Genomic DNA, 15,520 nt, shown 5'->3' on the forward strand with positions numbered 1-15,520 from the left:
CTTGTGCTCTTTGGCTGGTTGTCCCTTTCACCTTCAAAGACACGGCAGGCACTTGAATCATGTCTCTCTGAGAGATGCTATCACCTACTCCTTCCACGGTTAAGGATACCTGATTACACGGGAGCTGCCCAACACAAAATAACTTCCCCATTCTAAATCGCTTACTAACACCCTTACTTCAATCTGAACTCCAATCCACCGCTCCAGGGACCAGAGTGCGTCCGCAGGGATTGTCATTACTCCGGCTGCCAGGTCACACTCTTAGATCTCCACAAGATCCATCAGCATCTCTCAAGCAAGGTCCCTCTGTCCCAGATGCCCCAAAATCTCAGTCCATCTCACCAGCCCCAAGTCTCCAGATGACTCTGCTCAAATCAGACATGGGTGAAAATGTTCAAGGGCAAGATTATCTACCTAGGCACCGACTACCGAGACTGTTTTGGGTTTCTCCAGAGCGCTAGGCTGGAACATGTGTGAAGCCATTTCATGCCCTTGTGTGGGTGCTGGGAACCAGACCCATGTCTACTGGAAGAGCATCAAGTGTTCTTAACTACTGAGCCATATCCCCTCCCCCCCTTTAAACCTAGTCTTCTCCTGCCTCAACCCCAGCAGCTCTAGCAGGACAAGGAGTTCAGCGTTCTGAATGGCAGGAGACAGTTGATAAATGACAGTCGCCCTCAAACAGAAGGAACACATTGTTGGCTTGGTATTTTTGCCTCTCCTTTCTGTTTTGTGTCCTCCAGGCTGCACTTCCTGAACAGTCATAAAATAATGGAGATTACAGGCATCCTCGTTTTGTTCTTGATTCAAATAGCAAGGTCTCTAGGGGCTGAGGTTAAATATAATGCTGGCTGTGGTCTCAAGAAAAATCCAGAGTAGTCTGAGAAGGCATGTCAACGAATGCTTTTCTCATGATTTGTTTTATCAAATGTCCCCTGTACCATGGCTACTTGACTTCAAGTCCTGTGCTGTCTCTGAAGCCAGACTGATGACTTCTCTCACGATGACCTGTTCACCTATCAGTTCCAATGGCAGTTATGAAGAGACTGTGTCTCTTTCCGTCCCCACAACCCCCTCAGAACACACAGTCCAATGCTGAGGATCAGAGCTGAGAACAGAAGGGAAAGTCGTCTCTCATCTCTTCCCCAATCCCTGTTTTTCCCATGGAGGTCACAGGCAACCTCAGTTCTCCTGCCATCTACCTTGTTGGCCAGGAGCTCACTAGCTGCTGGCTGGTGAGTTCTTCGCCTCCCCAGTGTTGGAGTCACAGATGCGTGCCACCACATCTGGTATATTTTATCTTTAAAACATGGTTTCTGGGGGGTCAAACTCAGGCTCTTAGGCAGGGCAAGCACTTTCACTGCTGGAGCTATTTTCTCAGCTCAGAAGTGGCAAGTTCTTGATGCTAGTGAGGCAAGAAGTTGGGCTGGAGGCTGCCGATTGAGAGATGATCCCAGCAGCGGAACAGGGCTGGGCTGGGGGAACTCCGCCTGCTGCAACCAGCCCCTCCCTTTACCCCTCTTGACATACAGGAGGATGGAATTTGTCACCTGATGGAGAGGAAGGCTACTGCTCAACTTAGCTGTGGGCTTATTGAGGTTCCAATACATCCTTGTTAATGCAAGTTTAATATTTTCAAAAGTTAGTTTTCGGGTTTTTCCTGCCTAATCATTTTAAATGTGCATAAAGTAGTTATGACTGGCAGAAGTAAATGGAAACAACTAGCTGATAAACATGATTCAGTTCAATCATTTTTAAATGGTTGGTGAAGAGATGGCTCAGTGGTTAAGAACACTTGCTGTTTCTTCCAGAGACCCAAGTTGGTCCCCAGGACTCACGGTCAGGCAGCTCACAGTAAACGGTAACTACAGCTGTAGGTGGCTCAATGCCTTTGTCCTTGGCATTCACACACGCACGCACGCACGCAGCACGTACGCACACAGGCACACAGACACCTACACAGCTAAACTAATCTTAAAGATATGAATGCTGACCTTTTTTTCTCCCTGGAAATCACTGTGTGGACCAACTGCCTTCGAACTCACAGGGATCCAGATGCTGGGATTTAAGGTGTGTGCCAGAGGGCCACCTACCATTCATTCAACGCCATTTTACAAGTGAGCAAGTCTCCTGCGTCTAGCTGGCTATCCACACTGCTGCTGTCCTATCTGGCAAATCATCACCAACCCCCAAGCCACACGTGTCCCCTGAAGGAGCTTTACGACTTTAGGTCATACTGTTAGAACTTTAACATATGCTTATAATGTAGGATAAAGGTCCTCGAGGACACTGGCCTTCCCATCTCCTAAGTGAATGATAAATCTCAAAATGAGGTAGTGGTCCCACATTTTGTGTGTGCATGGGTATTTTGCTTACATGTATGTCTTTGCAACATATGTATGTCTGGTGCCTGCAGTGACAAGAAGAGGGCTGGAACTGTGGTTACAGACAGTTGAGAGATCATGTGTGCTGAGAATTGAACCTGGTCTTCTGGAAGTGCAGCCAATATTCATAGCCACTGAGCCAACTCTCTAGCCACCTCCAGTTTATTTAAAAAACTGTCTTAGCTATTTTTTCTTTTCCTTTCCATGTAAAGGTAGGACAATCTTTCATGTGTATATGTGCAGATGCCCATTTGTGCAGGTGCCCACAGAGGCCAGAAGAGGGCACTGGATCCCTTGGAACTGCAGTTATGGTATTGTGAGCTGCCTGTCGTGGGTGCTGGGAACTGAAGTTGTGTCCTCTGGACAAACAGCAGGTGCTCTGCTAACCAAGTTCCTCTATCTGTAGGAACTCTTTGAGTTCTACAGAAATACCATTAGACTCTACTACTGCAGCTTCCAGTTTATGTGCTCTTCTGCATTTATTAACATCGTTTCCATTGGCTTATGGTATTAGCGTAAAAGCGCCATGTCTGCAGTTGGGTTAGCATGAATACTCTTAACCACTTACCATCTCTCCAGCTCTTACTTTGTAAACCTATGATACCATTTCTGTTCCAGCAAGAAAATCTGTTTTCCAGATAAAAGAACAAGGGAATTGAGGACCTGGCTGGACAGTGAACGAAACACCATTAATCAAGAAACCCAACAAGGACTGAGAAACATTCAGACATCCTGTGACTGATGAGGGGTGAAAGGAGATTTGAATTATCTTAGCCAGGTTTGGTAGTTCATGCCTTTAATCTCAGTACTCGGATAAAGGCTGAGGCAGGAGGACTGCTGTGAGTCTGACACTAGTATGTGCTGTAGAGTAAGAGCCTGTCTTAAAAAATAAAAAACATCTTTCATTGTTACACTTCTGAATACTTCCCTGGCCAAAACCAGCCCAATCTCATTCTTCAGTTTTCTCCTCATTCCCTTTCTTCTCAGTTAATTCCAAGAGAGACGACGTCTGCTTGACCCACAAACAGCTATGATGAAAGGATCCAGTTTATCTTCAGTAAAACCAACGGAATGCACAACTACTCAGAGTACTGTATATTTTCAAAGTATTTAGGAATATTTTAATTAGAAAAATAAAGGCAATAAGATTATCTAATAGGTTCTAAAAGTACCCATGAATTAAGTCACTCACATCCCCCCACTTAAAAAGTGAGACACATTTTTATATCACAACGCTGTTAAACTTTTACAATAAGGAATAAAACCATGTTGTTAGGGTACAAAATTCTGAAATTCTGAGCATGAAAATAATTTATTAGACATCTGACTTTTCAAACATTGGGCCCATTGGAGACAGAATTAACATATCTCACAGAGGAGAAAAGTATTCCAGACAACGCCTGTTTCCTTTCAGGTTTCACGGGGAGTCTCTGCACCCTGGGGAAGCCTTACCCTAAAGCATCCATGTGTTCGATGCTGATTGGATGGGTGATGAGAAAGGGCGTGTACATAGCAGTAATGTCCCTGCTGCGCGGACTCCAGGAACATTCCTAAGCACAAGAAGCAGCACTTCCTGCAGCAAGGCTTTGATAATTAAAAAAAAAAGGAATACAATTAAATATCTCCTGACAGACAGGAAGCAGAACATATGCATTTTGGCCAATGGGTTGCTATGGAAAATGTCAATGAGATTTCTGCAAAATCAAAAAGTTAACAGCAAATTTTAATATGTGATTTCGTTACTAAAAACCAGAGTAAGGAAAATCAAATAACAAAATGGAATTGAGGGAGGAAATGAAGGACTGTAATGTGGAATCATAGCTGCACTTTTTTGGCTAACTCATTAAAAAAATGCCAATTAAACATTTTCAGTCAATTTTTATTTTTTAAAAAAAGCAGCAAATCAACATCACAACTCAAGACTGACCTAAATGTGCATCTGACAGTGAAGCACACCTGTAAGAGGAGTGGGAAAGGTTTTCAAAAAACCCTCCAAATATATCATCTCCAATTGCCAGATAAACAGCACTCCTTGTAAGCCTTTGCTAAGTGACTCGCAGGGGTCGGAGAGGTTATTGCTGTGGAAACAAACCTGCAATACAGTAGCATGAGTCTTGGTATCAAGCACAATTAGCTCAACAGAGTGAAGTTGAAAACATGGTAAGAAACTGTGGAGGAGGGAGGGTGGGGTGAGGCAGTCTGTAAGCCAATCTGACCCAAGAACAACAGAGAGAGATCTATAATTTTCCAATTGAGACCAGGCATAGTAAATCTCCATTTTTTTTAAAAGAATGGCAATTAAAACTTATAATCCAACAGCCCACAAACCAAATAATAATATTGTAAAAAGAAATAAAAACTATGTTCAGAGAGCTCCACCCGCCCACTGTCTCATTCTGAGCACCCCAAGGAAAATAGAAGCATCCATGACTATCACAGATGAAAACAACATGAACGTCACTGGAATCAGTTTTTCCCCACTGAGGTATAAAATCTATATAGAAATCTCATACTATACTATAACAAATTGTCCTTCTCATAATTCATTTTAATTTCCTTTAAACCCTGTTTGACATAATTTTTATTGTTGTAAAAATGTTTTCATGATTCTGAACCTGGTTCCAGTTCTTTTCCACTTACTTTTCTATCAATATTTAATATTCCAGCTACTGATTCTAATCAGGAAATCTCTTCTTCACAAGGCACATTCAGCAGAAAGGGCTGACGTGCATGCAAGCTGTAGAAAGTGCATCTATCCCGAGAGCACGTGCGCGCCTGTTTTGGGATCTGAAGGCTTTGCCACTGTTCTTGATGAAGACGCTTCCATCTTGTAAACATCAGTGTGCACAGTCTCACTACTTTGCAATCTCGTGTCCTGGGACAGGAAGGCTGGTTCACAGCACGTGAAAAGCTACGAGTCTGAGTTTTAATGGCTGACAAACCTTAACATCCCACAGAAGAGGAAACGCTTTCCTTCTTTGCTACTTGAGAATGTGGCAGAAATGTAGCTGAGGTAGCCCAGTCAGTCCTTCTTTCTTTGTTGTTGTAAAGTTGCTCTCAGAATATTTCTGGAAGGGTGACATTTCGAAGAAGCCACTGCTGGGACCGGCTTCCAGTGCAGTCTCTAATGCTGGGCACCTGGCTGTCCTCTTCTGTGGCTTTATCCAGGCACTGATTGCTGTTCACATGCTGCAGGGTTAATTTCTGAAAGTGGCAGAGGGAAGCACACAGCTTGACGAGAATGTGGAAAAAAGCAAACCCCAGCACCGCTCTGTTCTTGGAGACAGCGTGGCACTACTTATCCCTGGGAGGCCTAGAACCTGCTATATAGACCAGGCTGGCCTTGAACTCCCAGAAATCCACCTGCCTAGGCCTCCCAAGTGCTAGGATTAAAATTATGCACCGCTGCCACTACCACCCCTATCCCTACCACACTTTATAGTTTCCTTAAAGTAAAAAGAAAACTCCAGGCCAGGCTAGTGACTACTAACCTAGCTTCCTCTAACATATTTCCAAACGACTGTTTCCATTATTCGTCATCTCTCTGTGATAAGGCTATTTAACCCTATGATTCTAAACCGTAAGCTTTTAGAAACATGGGTCCTTATACAGACTCAATGCACAAGCATGCTAGGTGCTAAGAGGCAGTACAATCAGCTATAAGCTCAGCTCAAATGCAGACGCCATCCTTACGGTGAAGGGAGGTGCTGTGGCACACAGAAGCACAGGAACCTAGACTGGGTTGCTGGCTTAGACAATTTGGACTTTCTCACTTTTAAAATAAATATTACCACACAGCCCATACTTTAAGAGGCTCTGTGAGACCGTAACAACAGAGCTGGATTATGTGGTGCCTCACTCACAAGAGGCTGTAAATAACCAGGGTGGGAGATAGCTATCTGCCTCAATGTTTGCGGTTTAGATTTGATATTTTCAAACTGATTTTTAGGGTAATTTCTAAAGAGTAAATTCATGGTGATCACAATCCACGATGAATCTGTTCTAGACCAAAGACCAACATGGACGGATACAGGGCACACCCACTAAGTGGTGCCCAACAGGTCAAGTGACTGTAACCATAACAAACACACGTTTATCTGATTTTTTACCTACATCTTCATTTTAATGTGATCTTTTTCTCTCTCTGTAAGATCTCACTTAAAATTTTATATTCTATTTTACTCTTGAGTGTATGGGTGTTTTGCTCATATGTATGCTATATGTATGGCTGGTGCCCCTTAGAACTGAACCTCTGTGTGGGTGACAGGAAATAAGTGTAGGTCCTCTGAAAGAACAGCCAGTGCTCTTAAACTCTGAGCCAGCCGCCAGCCTCTACCCCGTCATTTTCATAATGCCTCCTATAATGGCTTTGCTAACTTAGAAGATAACAGAAACCAGTGACGGCACCCATTTCTTTACTTGTAGCTCTGCACTAGCCGGTGCTGGGTCCGATGAGACCTGGCGATGGACTGCAGACGGTGCCAGCGCACTGACCTGAGGGTCTGTCTCAGGACTTTAATTGTGGGCGCTGACTATGCTACCTTTCCTACAGCAGGTGGGTGTGGCTTCCCGCTGAAAGTGTGACCGTCTAGCCGCTAGGAAGCCAGGTCCTACATGCATATCACAGTTCAGTCTTCAGCTTCAGTTGAGACAAAACCAGTGCATACCCTACAAAGGGGTCTCCTTCCTCAGGCTCGAGGTCAGTACTACTAAAGCAGAAGGAAACCAAGCACAACAAACCCCTGATTGGGCAGTTGGTTTTCATTCAATTTCTAAAAGCACACATTTCATTTACTTAGGTTCTTCTTTTTCTTTCTTTCTTTTTTTTTTAGAGGAGGCTTTGCTGTACAACCCAGGCCTCCACGGCCTTTGAGTGCAGCTTTCTAGACCATTAACTGTCCCATGCTCAGTGTTCAAGTTCCCTCCCCACTCCCAGACTAAATGGCCTTGGAAGAAGGCAAGCCTCCCGGAGACCCGGGTGCTGGTGGAGAAGCCTGCTCTAGACAAGGCTCCTCCAGCTGCTGGCAGAGGTGCCAAGTTCCAAGGCTCCAGCGCTGTATGCTGTGTCATCACAGGACTCAGCAGAGGACCTACAGTACAATCTCCAGAGAGAACACGACTCGGGCGGGCATTGGGCAGGCAAGAGGTACACTTCACCTACCTCCTGCCTCCAGTCTCTAATGTAATGGGTCTTGATGTACACTGTATTCAGAAGAGACAGCACAAGCAGCAAAGGCAAGGAGCTTACTGTTTACTATAAATGTTATACAGTATATAATATAGATAAGATTTAAATATGCACAAAAATGCAAATTTAATTAAAACAGTAGGGTACTAAACAAAGGGTCTTGGATCAAGAATTAAGAATCCCAGGTCTGATTTATACCATCTTTCTTATTGATTTACCATTGTGAGACTAGGGACAATTAACTTCTACCCATAAAACTGCATCCTGATTGAGGCTTCTGCTGTGGACTCCTGACACACGCTCCCCTCTTCCCTGGCTGCTGCGCTGTGGAGACGGAAGCAGGGGCTCCGCTGGTCTCTCCCCTCCAGATCCCCTATGGAATCCGCTCGCTCCGGCTCCAGGCTAGCATGCGGCTTGCCACCCTTCCCTTTGCAGCTACTAATTCAGAAAGGTTCCCTAGTAAATGTAGCAACACTCTCCTTTGTCTTGGAGTCGGCTTCTGTGAGAAATCAGCCCAAGACATTAGTTTTATCTCAGGGAACAAACTTCACAACATGATCTGGAAGTTTTAAAACTTTCCTATGTACAACTAGTTCTTAAATACTCGAAACCATGTCTAGCTTCCTACATTTATAAATGAACATTCACTTTTCAAATATTCACTGTGGCAGGGTGTAGACCATTCCCAAACTCTGTGTCTTGGCTGCCTCACACTGTAAAGACAAGAAACTCAAGCAACTGCTTTCCCTGTCTTCCTTATATCCTTGGCTTCTCTATGGGTCGAATCTATAATTCCCAAAAAAAGTACAACAGTTTAATAAGCGCTTTCTAGGAAAATTTATTTTCCTGAAAAAGAGTAACGGATCTGATAGTAAACAGCCCATCCTCCTTTCCTTCAGAGCTGAAATCACAGTTATTTTAGGCATCAGTGACCCTAATCCACACCTGAAACTTTTTACCTACGGTTATATAAGAAAAGTATCATCTAGACACTGAAGTAGGTTATTACCTAACTAATATTCTGTTATATTCCAACAATCTGAAGATAAGGAACTTCTTTATTAAAAACATCTGTTGGTTCTCACAATGGCTGTGCCCCTGGTGTTACTGTAAGGAAACAGAGCTACAGGAGTGGGGCAGTTACACCCACAGTGACAACAGCACACATCTAGAAACAGAGAGAACACCTGGACCACTTGAGACAGCCACATGAGCAGTATTAGTTACTAGTAAGACATTAGCTACTAACTGTAGGTGTGCCCAGTGACATGCCACAGCATCTATTCCCACAGGCAGCTGGCTGACTCACCACTGGGTCGTACTCCCAGAGCTGGTTGCCTTTTAGGTGGTGGCATTTGAGCATGGTAACCGGGCCATTAAGTTTAGAAACGTCCAAGCAAAGGTCATCTGTTCTAATTTCTTTGTTGGCAGTGTAAGAGAAAACCTGAAAAGCAAACATGAACCTACATAAGCTTAACAGTAAAAAGAGAGCACTCAGCATTTTAGATGCCAACACTTCTACATTTTGCAGCCATGAGACAATGAAAACATCAGAATTAGCTTCAACAGACACAGAGGAGCATATGAGCATAGAGATACCTAAACTCAAACTTAAATTTTCCCTGGGCTATACTGAAATAAAGTGAACTATTTCAAGACACAATTTTTTGTACATTGTTAAAGTAATGGAACGTTTCAGAAAAGCTATACTAATTTTACACAGAGGAAAATAAAAACCACCTTAGATCTCTGTAGGCTGAGTATATTAAGTCATGTTTTGTCTTTTTCTAAAAAGAACAAAATAAATTTTGTGCTCAGCAATGTTAAGCAGTTGTCATAGAGGCCTTTAAAAAGGTTTTATTAAAAAACCATTAGAAACTGGGTGTGGCCGAACACACCGTTAGTTCCAATACTCTGGGAGGCAGAGGCAGGCAGATCTCTGTGAGTTCAAGGCCAACATGGTCTAAAGAATGAGTTCCAGGTCAGCTAGAGCTACATGGAAAAACCCTGTCTGAGGGTAGGGGGTGGTGAGAAGAAATCCTTACAAGAGGTACACAGATCTCAGGTTCAAGGCCATCCTAGTCTGTAGTGAATGTTGTAAACTAGTCAAGGCTACACAGTGAGACTTACCTAAAAAATAAAATATATATCAATCATTATATTGAAAGTAACCTTCACGTAACACTCATTATTATTTTCCCATGAAAATGTTTTCTGAATAATGTTATGGGGTTAAAAGAGCAAAACAAACCAAACTAAAAGTTGTTTTGAAAGTTTACTAACATACTCACCTGATTACCTCCCATACCATGGCAATTAAAAATTCCAACCTTTTCATTCTCTTTTCTAGCCATGTTATCTAGACATTGATTTGTTTCCACATTTCGTATCTGTGGGACAATGAGGACATCAGGAGTTAGAGTACTGAAGCTTAGCTAGAGGCGAAGTACATACAGATACACTGAAGTCAGTCCTTCATTATTTCTTTAGTGACATTATATCTTGAGTATAAATACCAGCTATCTAAGTGGACTTAGGACCCACTCAATAGGAAGGAATTCATACTTGGTACAGTAAAGACCTAGCCATTCACATGTAACTGGTAAAGTCACAGACCCTAAGGGAGAATCTACAACTGCCATTTTCCTAAGCCAGTATAGTTTCTATCTGGGTAGCTCTCAGTCCTCATTAAAGAAGCTTCTTTTTGAAGCAGATGGAGACCAGAAAGCCACAACTAGTCTAAATACCAAGGATAGATTAGGCTGTTCAGCCCCAAGTAATATAACCCCTGTAAAGGCTCAGGGAACATCATGAAATGAGCAGAAAGACTGTACTAGTCAGAGGACCAGGGTTTCTGCTTCAAGATAATATCTTCTATATATGACAGGGAAGTTGTACCAATGAAATCTCAACAATATGGCTACCTAAACATGACCTGCATAACACCAGCTGACATCCCAATGAAGATGGGGGAAATAACACAGGTCCTACTTCTAGTTAAAGAACTGTAAGAAATTAATGCAGTTTAGAGAGTGAGAATCGGGACAAGACCCTGATAGGTTATCCAATCCCAAATACTCAGTCCTAAACACGTGAATATATGAGCAATACTAAATGGACTCAAGTAGGGTACGTGTGTATGTGTGTTTATGTATTTATGTATGTACATAATACATATACATATGTGTGTATAATGATAATTAAAGAGTAAGAGGTTCATAATTTGAGGGAGTTATGGGGGACACAGGAGGAGCTGTGGGGAGAGAGAGGGGTGGAAATGATACAAATATAGTACTTAATACTATGAAGAGTTTTTAAATTTTAAGTTAAAACTGTTCTAACGTTATTTCTTTCACTCTTTGAGTAATAAAGCAATTCAAGGACATAAGATGCTGCTCTGAAAACATCTCAGGAGACTATTATTATTTTCTGGCCAAAAGAGCTTTGGAGACTGGCTAGTGGAAGCAGCCACATCATGGGGCAGTGCAAATTTCCTTTTCCCATTAGACAGGTATCCATTCCACAAAGGTCGTTTTACTTAGTCATCAGAAAAGGAGCATCTCAAGATTGGTAAGGCACTCAGACTGGTGTTTAACAGATAATAGATGCTAAGTAAATGTTAGAACTGCCCAAATCATCGACTGCTCTGCCCCACTAGCTAAACAAGGAAAGATCAGGCTGTATCTCTCTGCGGCTCCTTACAATACTCATGGATTAACTGTTAGCTATTATGATGAAATATTTATTTTGGTTCCAAATCCTACAGTACAAGTTCTGGAAGGCAGACTTGGTTGAAGACATCCTAACAATATTGCCCCAGAAATAAGATTTATCATCTGGGTGTGACATGGTACAAAAGACCACAGGCTGCATTTCTGAGACGATGTCCAGAAGACCAGATAGTAATGTCTATGTCACTTAGGACGCTAGCAGGCTAGAGGGTAAGAAGCCAACTTGCCTTGGCAACCATCTGCCACGAGTTGGACAGATATCACCTTTAATTTGCACAAGCCCCAGCCCGGCTAATAACGTCTTGGTACTGTCCACACCTGGGTCAGTCCAAAGAAAGAAAAGCTTCCCATTCATCAATCTAAAGGCGTGGCTGCTCTAAACCCTCGAGAAGCATGGCACTCAACCTAGATTGTTCTCACTGAAAGGGGACAATGTGCAGGAAAAGGGGTGAGGTAGGAGGCTCATGGTTTTACTCACCTGCATCAGCCCCCTCTGTGCTCACCTACAGCCTAAGTTTCTCTATGCCCTCTTTCCCCAAGACCACCACTAACAGCCCGTCTTACTCTCAACCAATAATCTGTATTCACCTGAAGTCATTACAAGAGGACTTCTCAAGCATCAACACAAAATCCCACCACTATCATCTGACCTGCACGTGATCCCATTTCTGCTTTCTATTCTGTCCCAAGAGATGAACTGCCTATGTTCCATCCTTTACATTAAATCTTCCTCTCTGTTCTGAATCTCTCTCCTATCAATGTAAATGCATGATGCCTACACTGGGTCTTTCTCATGGAACATACAACTTATCACCATAGCCAGTTCCTAGCAGACAGCCCAGAGGGTTAAGAACATTCTTACTGTTGTGAAACAGATCTTCAGTACTTTGCAGCCTACAAATCTGAACCACTTTAGCCACTAAACAAAGCATCTTTTCTACCTCGTTTATGGTAGCCTCTGCTTTCTTTTTCCATGCATACAACTATTGTAAGTACTTTACAGAAGTAGAATATACATAATTTTTGTCACCAACCTACTTCATTTAAGCAAAATATCTTCAAGGTTCATTTATGAGGTGATATACAACAGGATGTCCATTTTTTTTTGAAGGCTGGATAATTTGCCATTGTATATACATGCAACTTTTTGCTTACAATTCATATGTCTGGAAATCTGAATTGCCCGGGGCCATGTAGGTTTGTCAACAGTGCTGCCATGGAACAGGGATGTCCTAAGATCCTGCACACCTGGAGGTAAGGTCACGACATCACACGATGATGGCTGTCTGTGACTTGAACGCTGATCAAGAGCACTATCACGGAGTCCAATCCCAGGAACGTAGTGTTAACTTTCTGGGGAACTCTCTTAGTGTTTTCCTGAGCATGTACATCATTTTATACAATTTTATACATTTTATACCAAGGGCGCACAGAGGTCCTGACTCTCCCAAATCTCTGCCTATACTTGCTGCTATTTTTGACAGAAATTATCTTAAAGTGTGGGAGGCTGGCTTGGTCAAATTTTCTTTTTTAGGTCATTTTCATCAGCACAGGCTTCTTTCTTTTTAAAGTAGCAAACCCACTTAGATATTTATTCAATATTGGAATTTAAGTCTGAATCAATCGTGACCACCAACCCTTAGGCAACAAAGACTGCTCATCACTGTTCAGGCTTGAAGGCCAGCATCTCAGTGAGGTTCTGACAGAGCCTGTTCTATTAAAAGGATCTTCTCAGGAGACACGGAGCGTAGTACCCACAGGTGCATCTCATAAAGTTTTTGATACATTATAAACAGTACTTAGAAAAGTATACCACAACCTTGTCAGTATTCATTTTGAAATGCAGTCTTCCCTTTCTCGTTGCTATTTGTCACTGCATAAAGCTGGCTAACTGACCAGGAACGTCAGAGATTCTCCTGTCTTTGCCTCCTATCTCACCACAGAAGCACTGGGGTTATAGAGACATACACCTGTATTCAGTCTTAATTGTGTTCATGGGATCTGAACTCAGGTCCTTGTGTTTGTGACTCAAACACCATGCCCACTGAGCCACCTCCCTAGTGTCCCCTTATGGTTTTATTACCTGCCTACTTGCTTTCTTCTAGACAAGTGACTTCCTACTGTTTCTGGAATATGGCGAATATACACTTCTTAGGCACCTTTGCACGTCTTCCTCCCTTGCTCTGAAACTTTTACCTCAGGTGTGTATATGGCTTAGTTAGTAACTTTCTTCAGGTTTCTGCCCACAAATTACCTTAGGGGTACCTTCCTCAACAGCCATACATAACACAGGATGAGTTCCTGCTCCCCAGTCAGCCTCTGTCTCATCTGCTCTAGCCACTATCTATATACCCTGTAGTTTTCATTAATTTTCCCCAAGTGTAAGATCAACAAGAGTGGGATTTTCGCCTTATTTTACGCCATGTAGGCACTCAAATAGTTGTTAAATGAATAAAAATTAGTGAAGAAATCCCAACTTACAGAGATGGGGTTACATATTCTGAGTGTCAAGGAGACTGAAGTCCAAGACATGGCTGTGGCTCTTGGCACCCATGTGCACTTATGATTTACAAAAGGAAATCTGTCCTGTTGACCTCTATTACAAAATCGATGGATTTCCCATCTACTTGGGTTCGTAACTCTTTTCTATGTGAGTTTTGTAATACAAGTGCATAAAGATCTGCAGCAAACTACAGATGGCCTATGTTCCATTGCTACTGCAGACAGCACAGACCTATTTCTTGATATATGGATCCAATGGAAACTGTACGTTTTCAGAGGAGGAGGAGGGAAAGCCCAGTATCTACATTAACAAATAAAAGGGAGGAAGGAAGTAACACAAGGCCAGCTTTACCAACTGGAGGACAATGCTTCCAGGACGCTGCAACCCCTGGTGGGCTAAGGAGCTCAGCAGTGACTGCTCTAACTGCACACCCCAGGGGCTGGGGTACATACTGTCAGTTAGTGAGCACTCGGGTCTCTAGGACAACTGCTCAACCCTAGTGCCACAGTATGAAAGTGACCCAACACGATAATAAAGCAGGGCATGGAAACAGGCTGGACTTATCCTAGACGCACGCAAGTGTTCCATCCCAACAGAGACAGTCAATGCCTACGCTCCTCAAAGACCCTTCCCTTTGCCTTCTCTGACATCTTTCTGAGATTCTAACTTCTAAGAGTGTCTAAGAAGAAAATAATGCCAAATTCCAATCAAAGAAGTTTATTAGAAGGAGGAGGAAGGGAAGGAATGGCCAACTATAGTACGACAAGGTAGAAGTCCTACGTCCCCTGGAAAAGACAGACAGGCAGACAATAAAGAAGGGCCAGTAACCAGTAAACATTCAGCAAGTAGTGCGCACATACTGCTATCTATCAAAGGAGACTCCTGAAGACAGCAACTTGTAAACTCATAAACAACTATTAAAAAACAACCTTTATCCCACAGATCAGTAAAAACAAATTCCTTTAACATTCTTTCATACATTTGTTCCTACATTATTGTTGTAAGCACCTAAACTGATGCTGAATCAATCTACCCTGGCTGTTGAACATTACCACCGTGAGCAATAGGATATTGGGAAGTTAGAAGATCATTAGGAAAAGACAGTTCAAGTCTTTACTGTTCAATAGGCTAGAATATTCTATTCCTGTGACAGAGTAGTCCAATGTTTTTGCTTCAAAAATTTGGGGTGGGAGTAGTCAAATTACAAGTGGTAAAGTACTCATGTAGTAATTCAGAATCTCTAGGGTGACCATGGAAACAGAGACATGACTAGCTCTAAGAAGAAGTCAACAGACGAGAATACAAAAAAGAAAAAAAGTTCCTTCTTGGAATGAAGGGAGAAAAAGTGCTACTAAACATATATGGAAGATGGTTGTTTTTCTTCCAAGAGGTGAAATAACTCAGACTTGTAGGAGAATTCTAACTTAGAGAATGAATTTTTAAACAATGATTTTAAAAGACCCAAAGTCTAGTCTAAGAAAACTCAAACTGATTTTTGGGGGAGGGGTATCTCTATTATATAGTTCAAATCCACAGAGACCTGCCGCCACCTCTGCCTCAGTGCTCAGATGTCACTACACCTGGCTCCAATCTGAATTCTTAAACACAGAACAGAGGTCTGGCTAGATGCTAATAAATAAATAGCTGACATATTATAAACAAGATACCAGAAACTGTTTACTGTCAAGGTCACTATAACAGACAGCAGCATCTT

The 15,520-nt window shown here is 42.5% G+C and overlaps 1 protein-coding gene across 3 annotated transcripts in view; it reads right to left on the reverse strand.

Annotated features, from left to right (window-relative positions):
- Positions 1-3,480: 3,480 nt before the first annotated feature.
- The window catches only part of Galnt1 (polypeptide N-acetylgalactosaminyltransferase 1), a 70,459-nt gene continuing 58,419 nt past the window's right edge, over positions 3,481-15,520 (reverse strand). For all 3 annotated transcript variants that reach the window (XM_052201481.1, XM_052201479.1, XM_052201480.1), the window contains exons 11-13: positions 9,864-9,962; positions 8,882-9,016; positions 3,481-5,588 (exon numbers count right to left, since the gene is read on the reverse strand). In XM_052201481.1, coding sequence (XP_052057441.1) covers positions 5,442-5,588; positions 8,882-9,016; positions 9,864-9,962 — 381 coding nt within the window. In that variant the 3' untranslated portion in view covers positions 3,481-5,441. The remainder of the gene's footprint in view (positions 5,589-8,881; positions 9,017-9,863; positions 9,963-15,520) is intronic.

This window comes from Apodemus sylvaticus, chromosome 13, assembly GCF_947179515.1.
Source record: "Apodemus sylvaticus chromosome 13, mApoSyl1.1, whole genome shotgun sequence".
NCBI lineage: Eukaryota > Metazoa > Chordata > Mammalia > Rodentia > Muridae > Apodemus > Apodemus sylvaticus.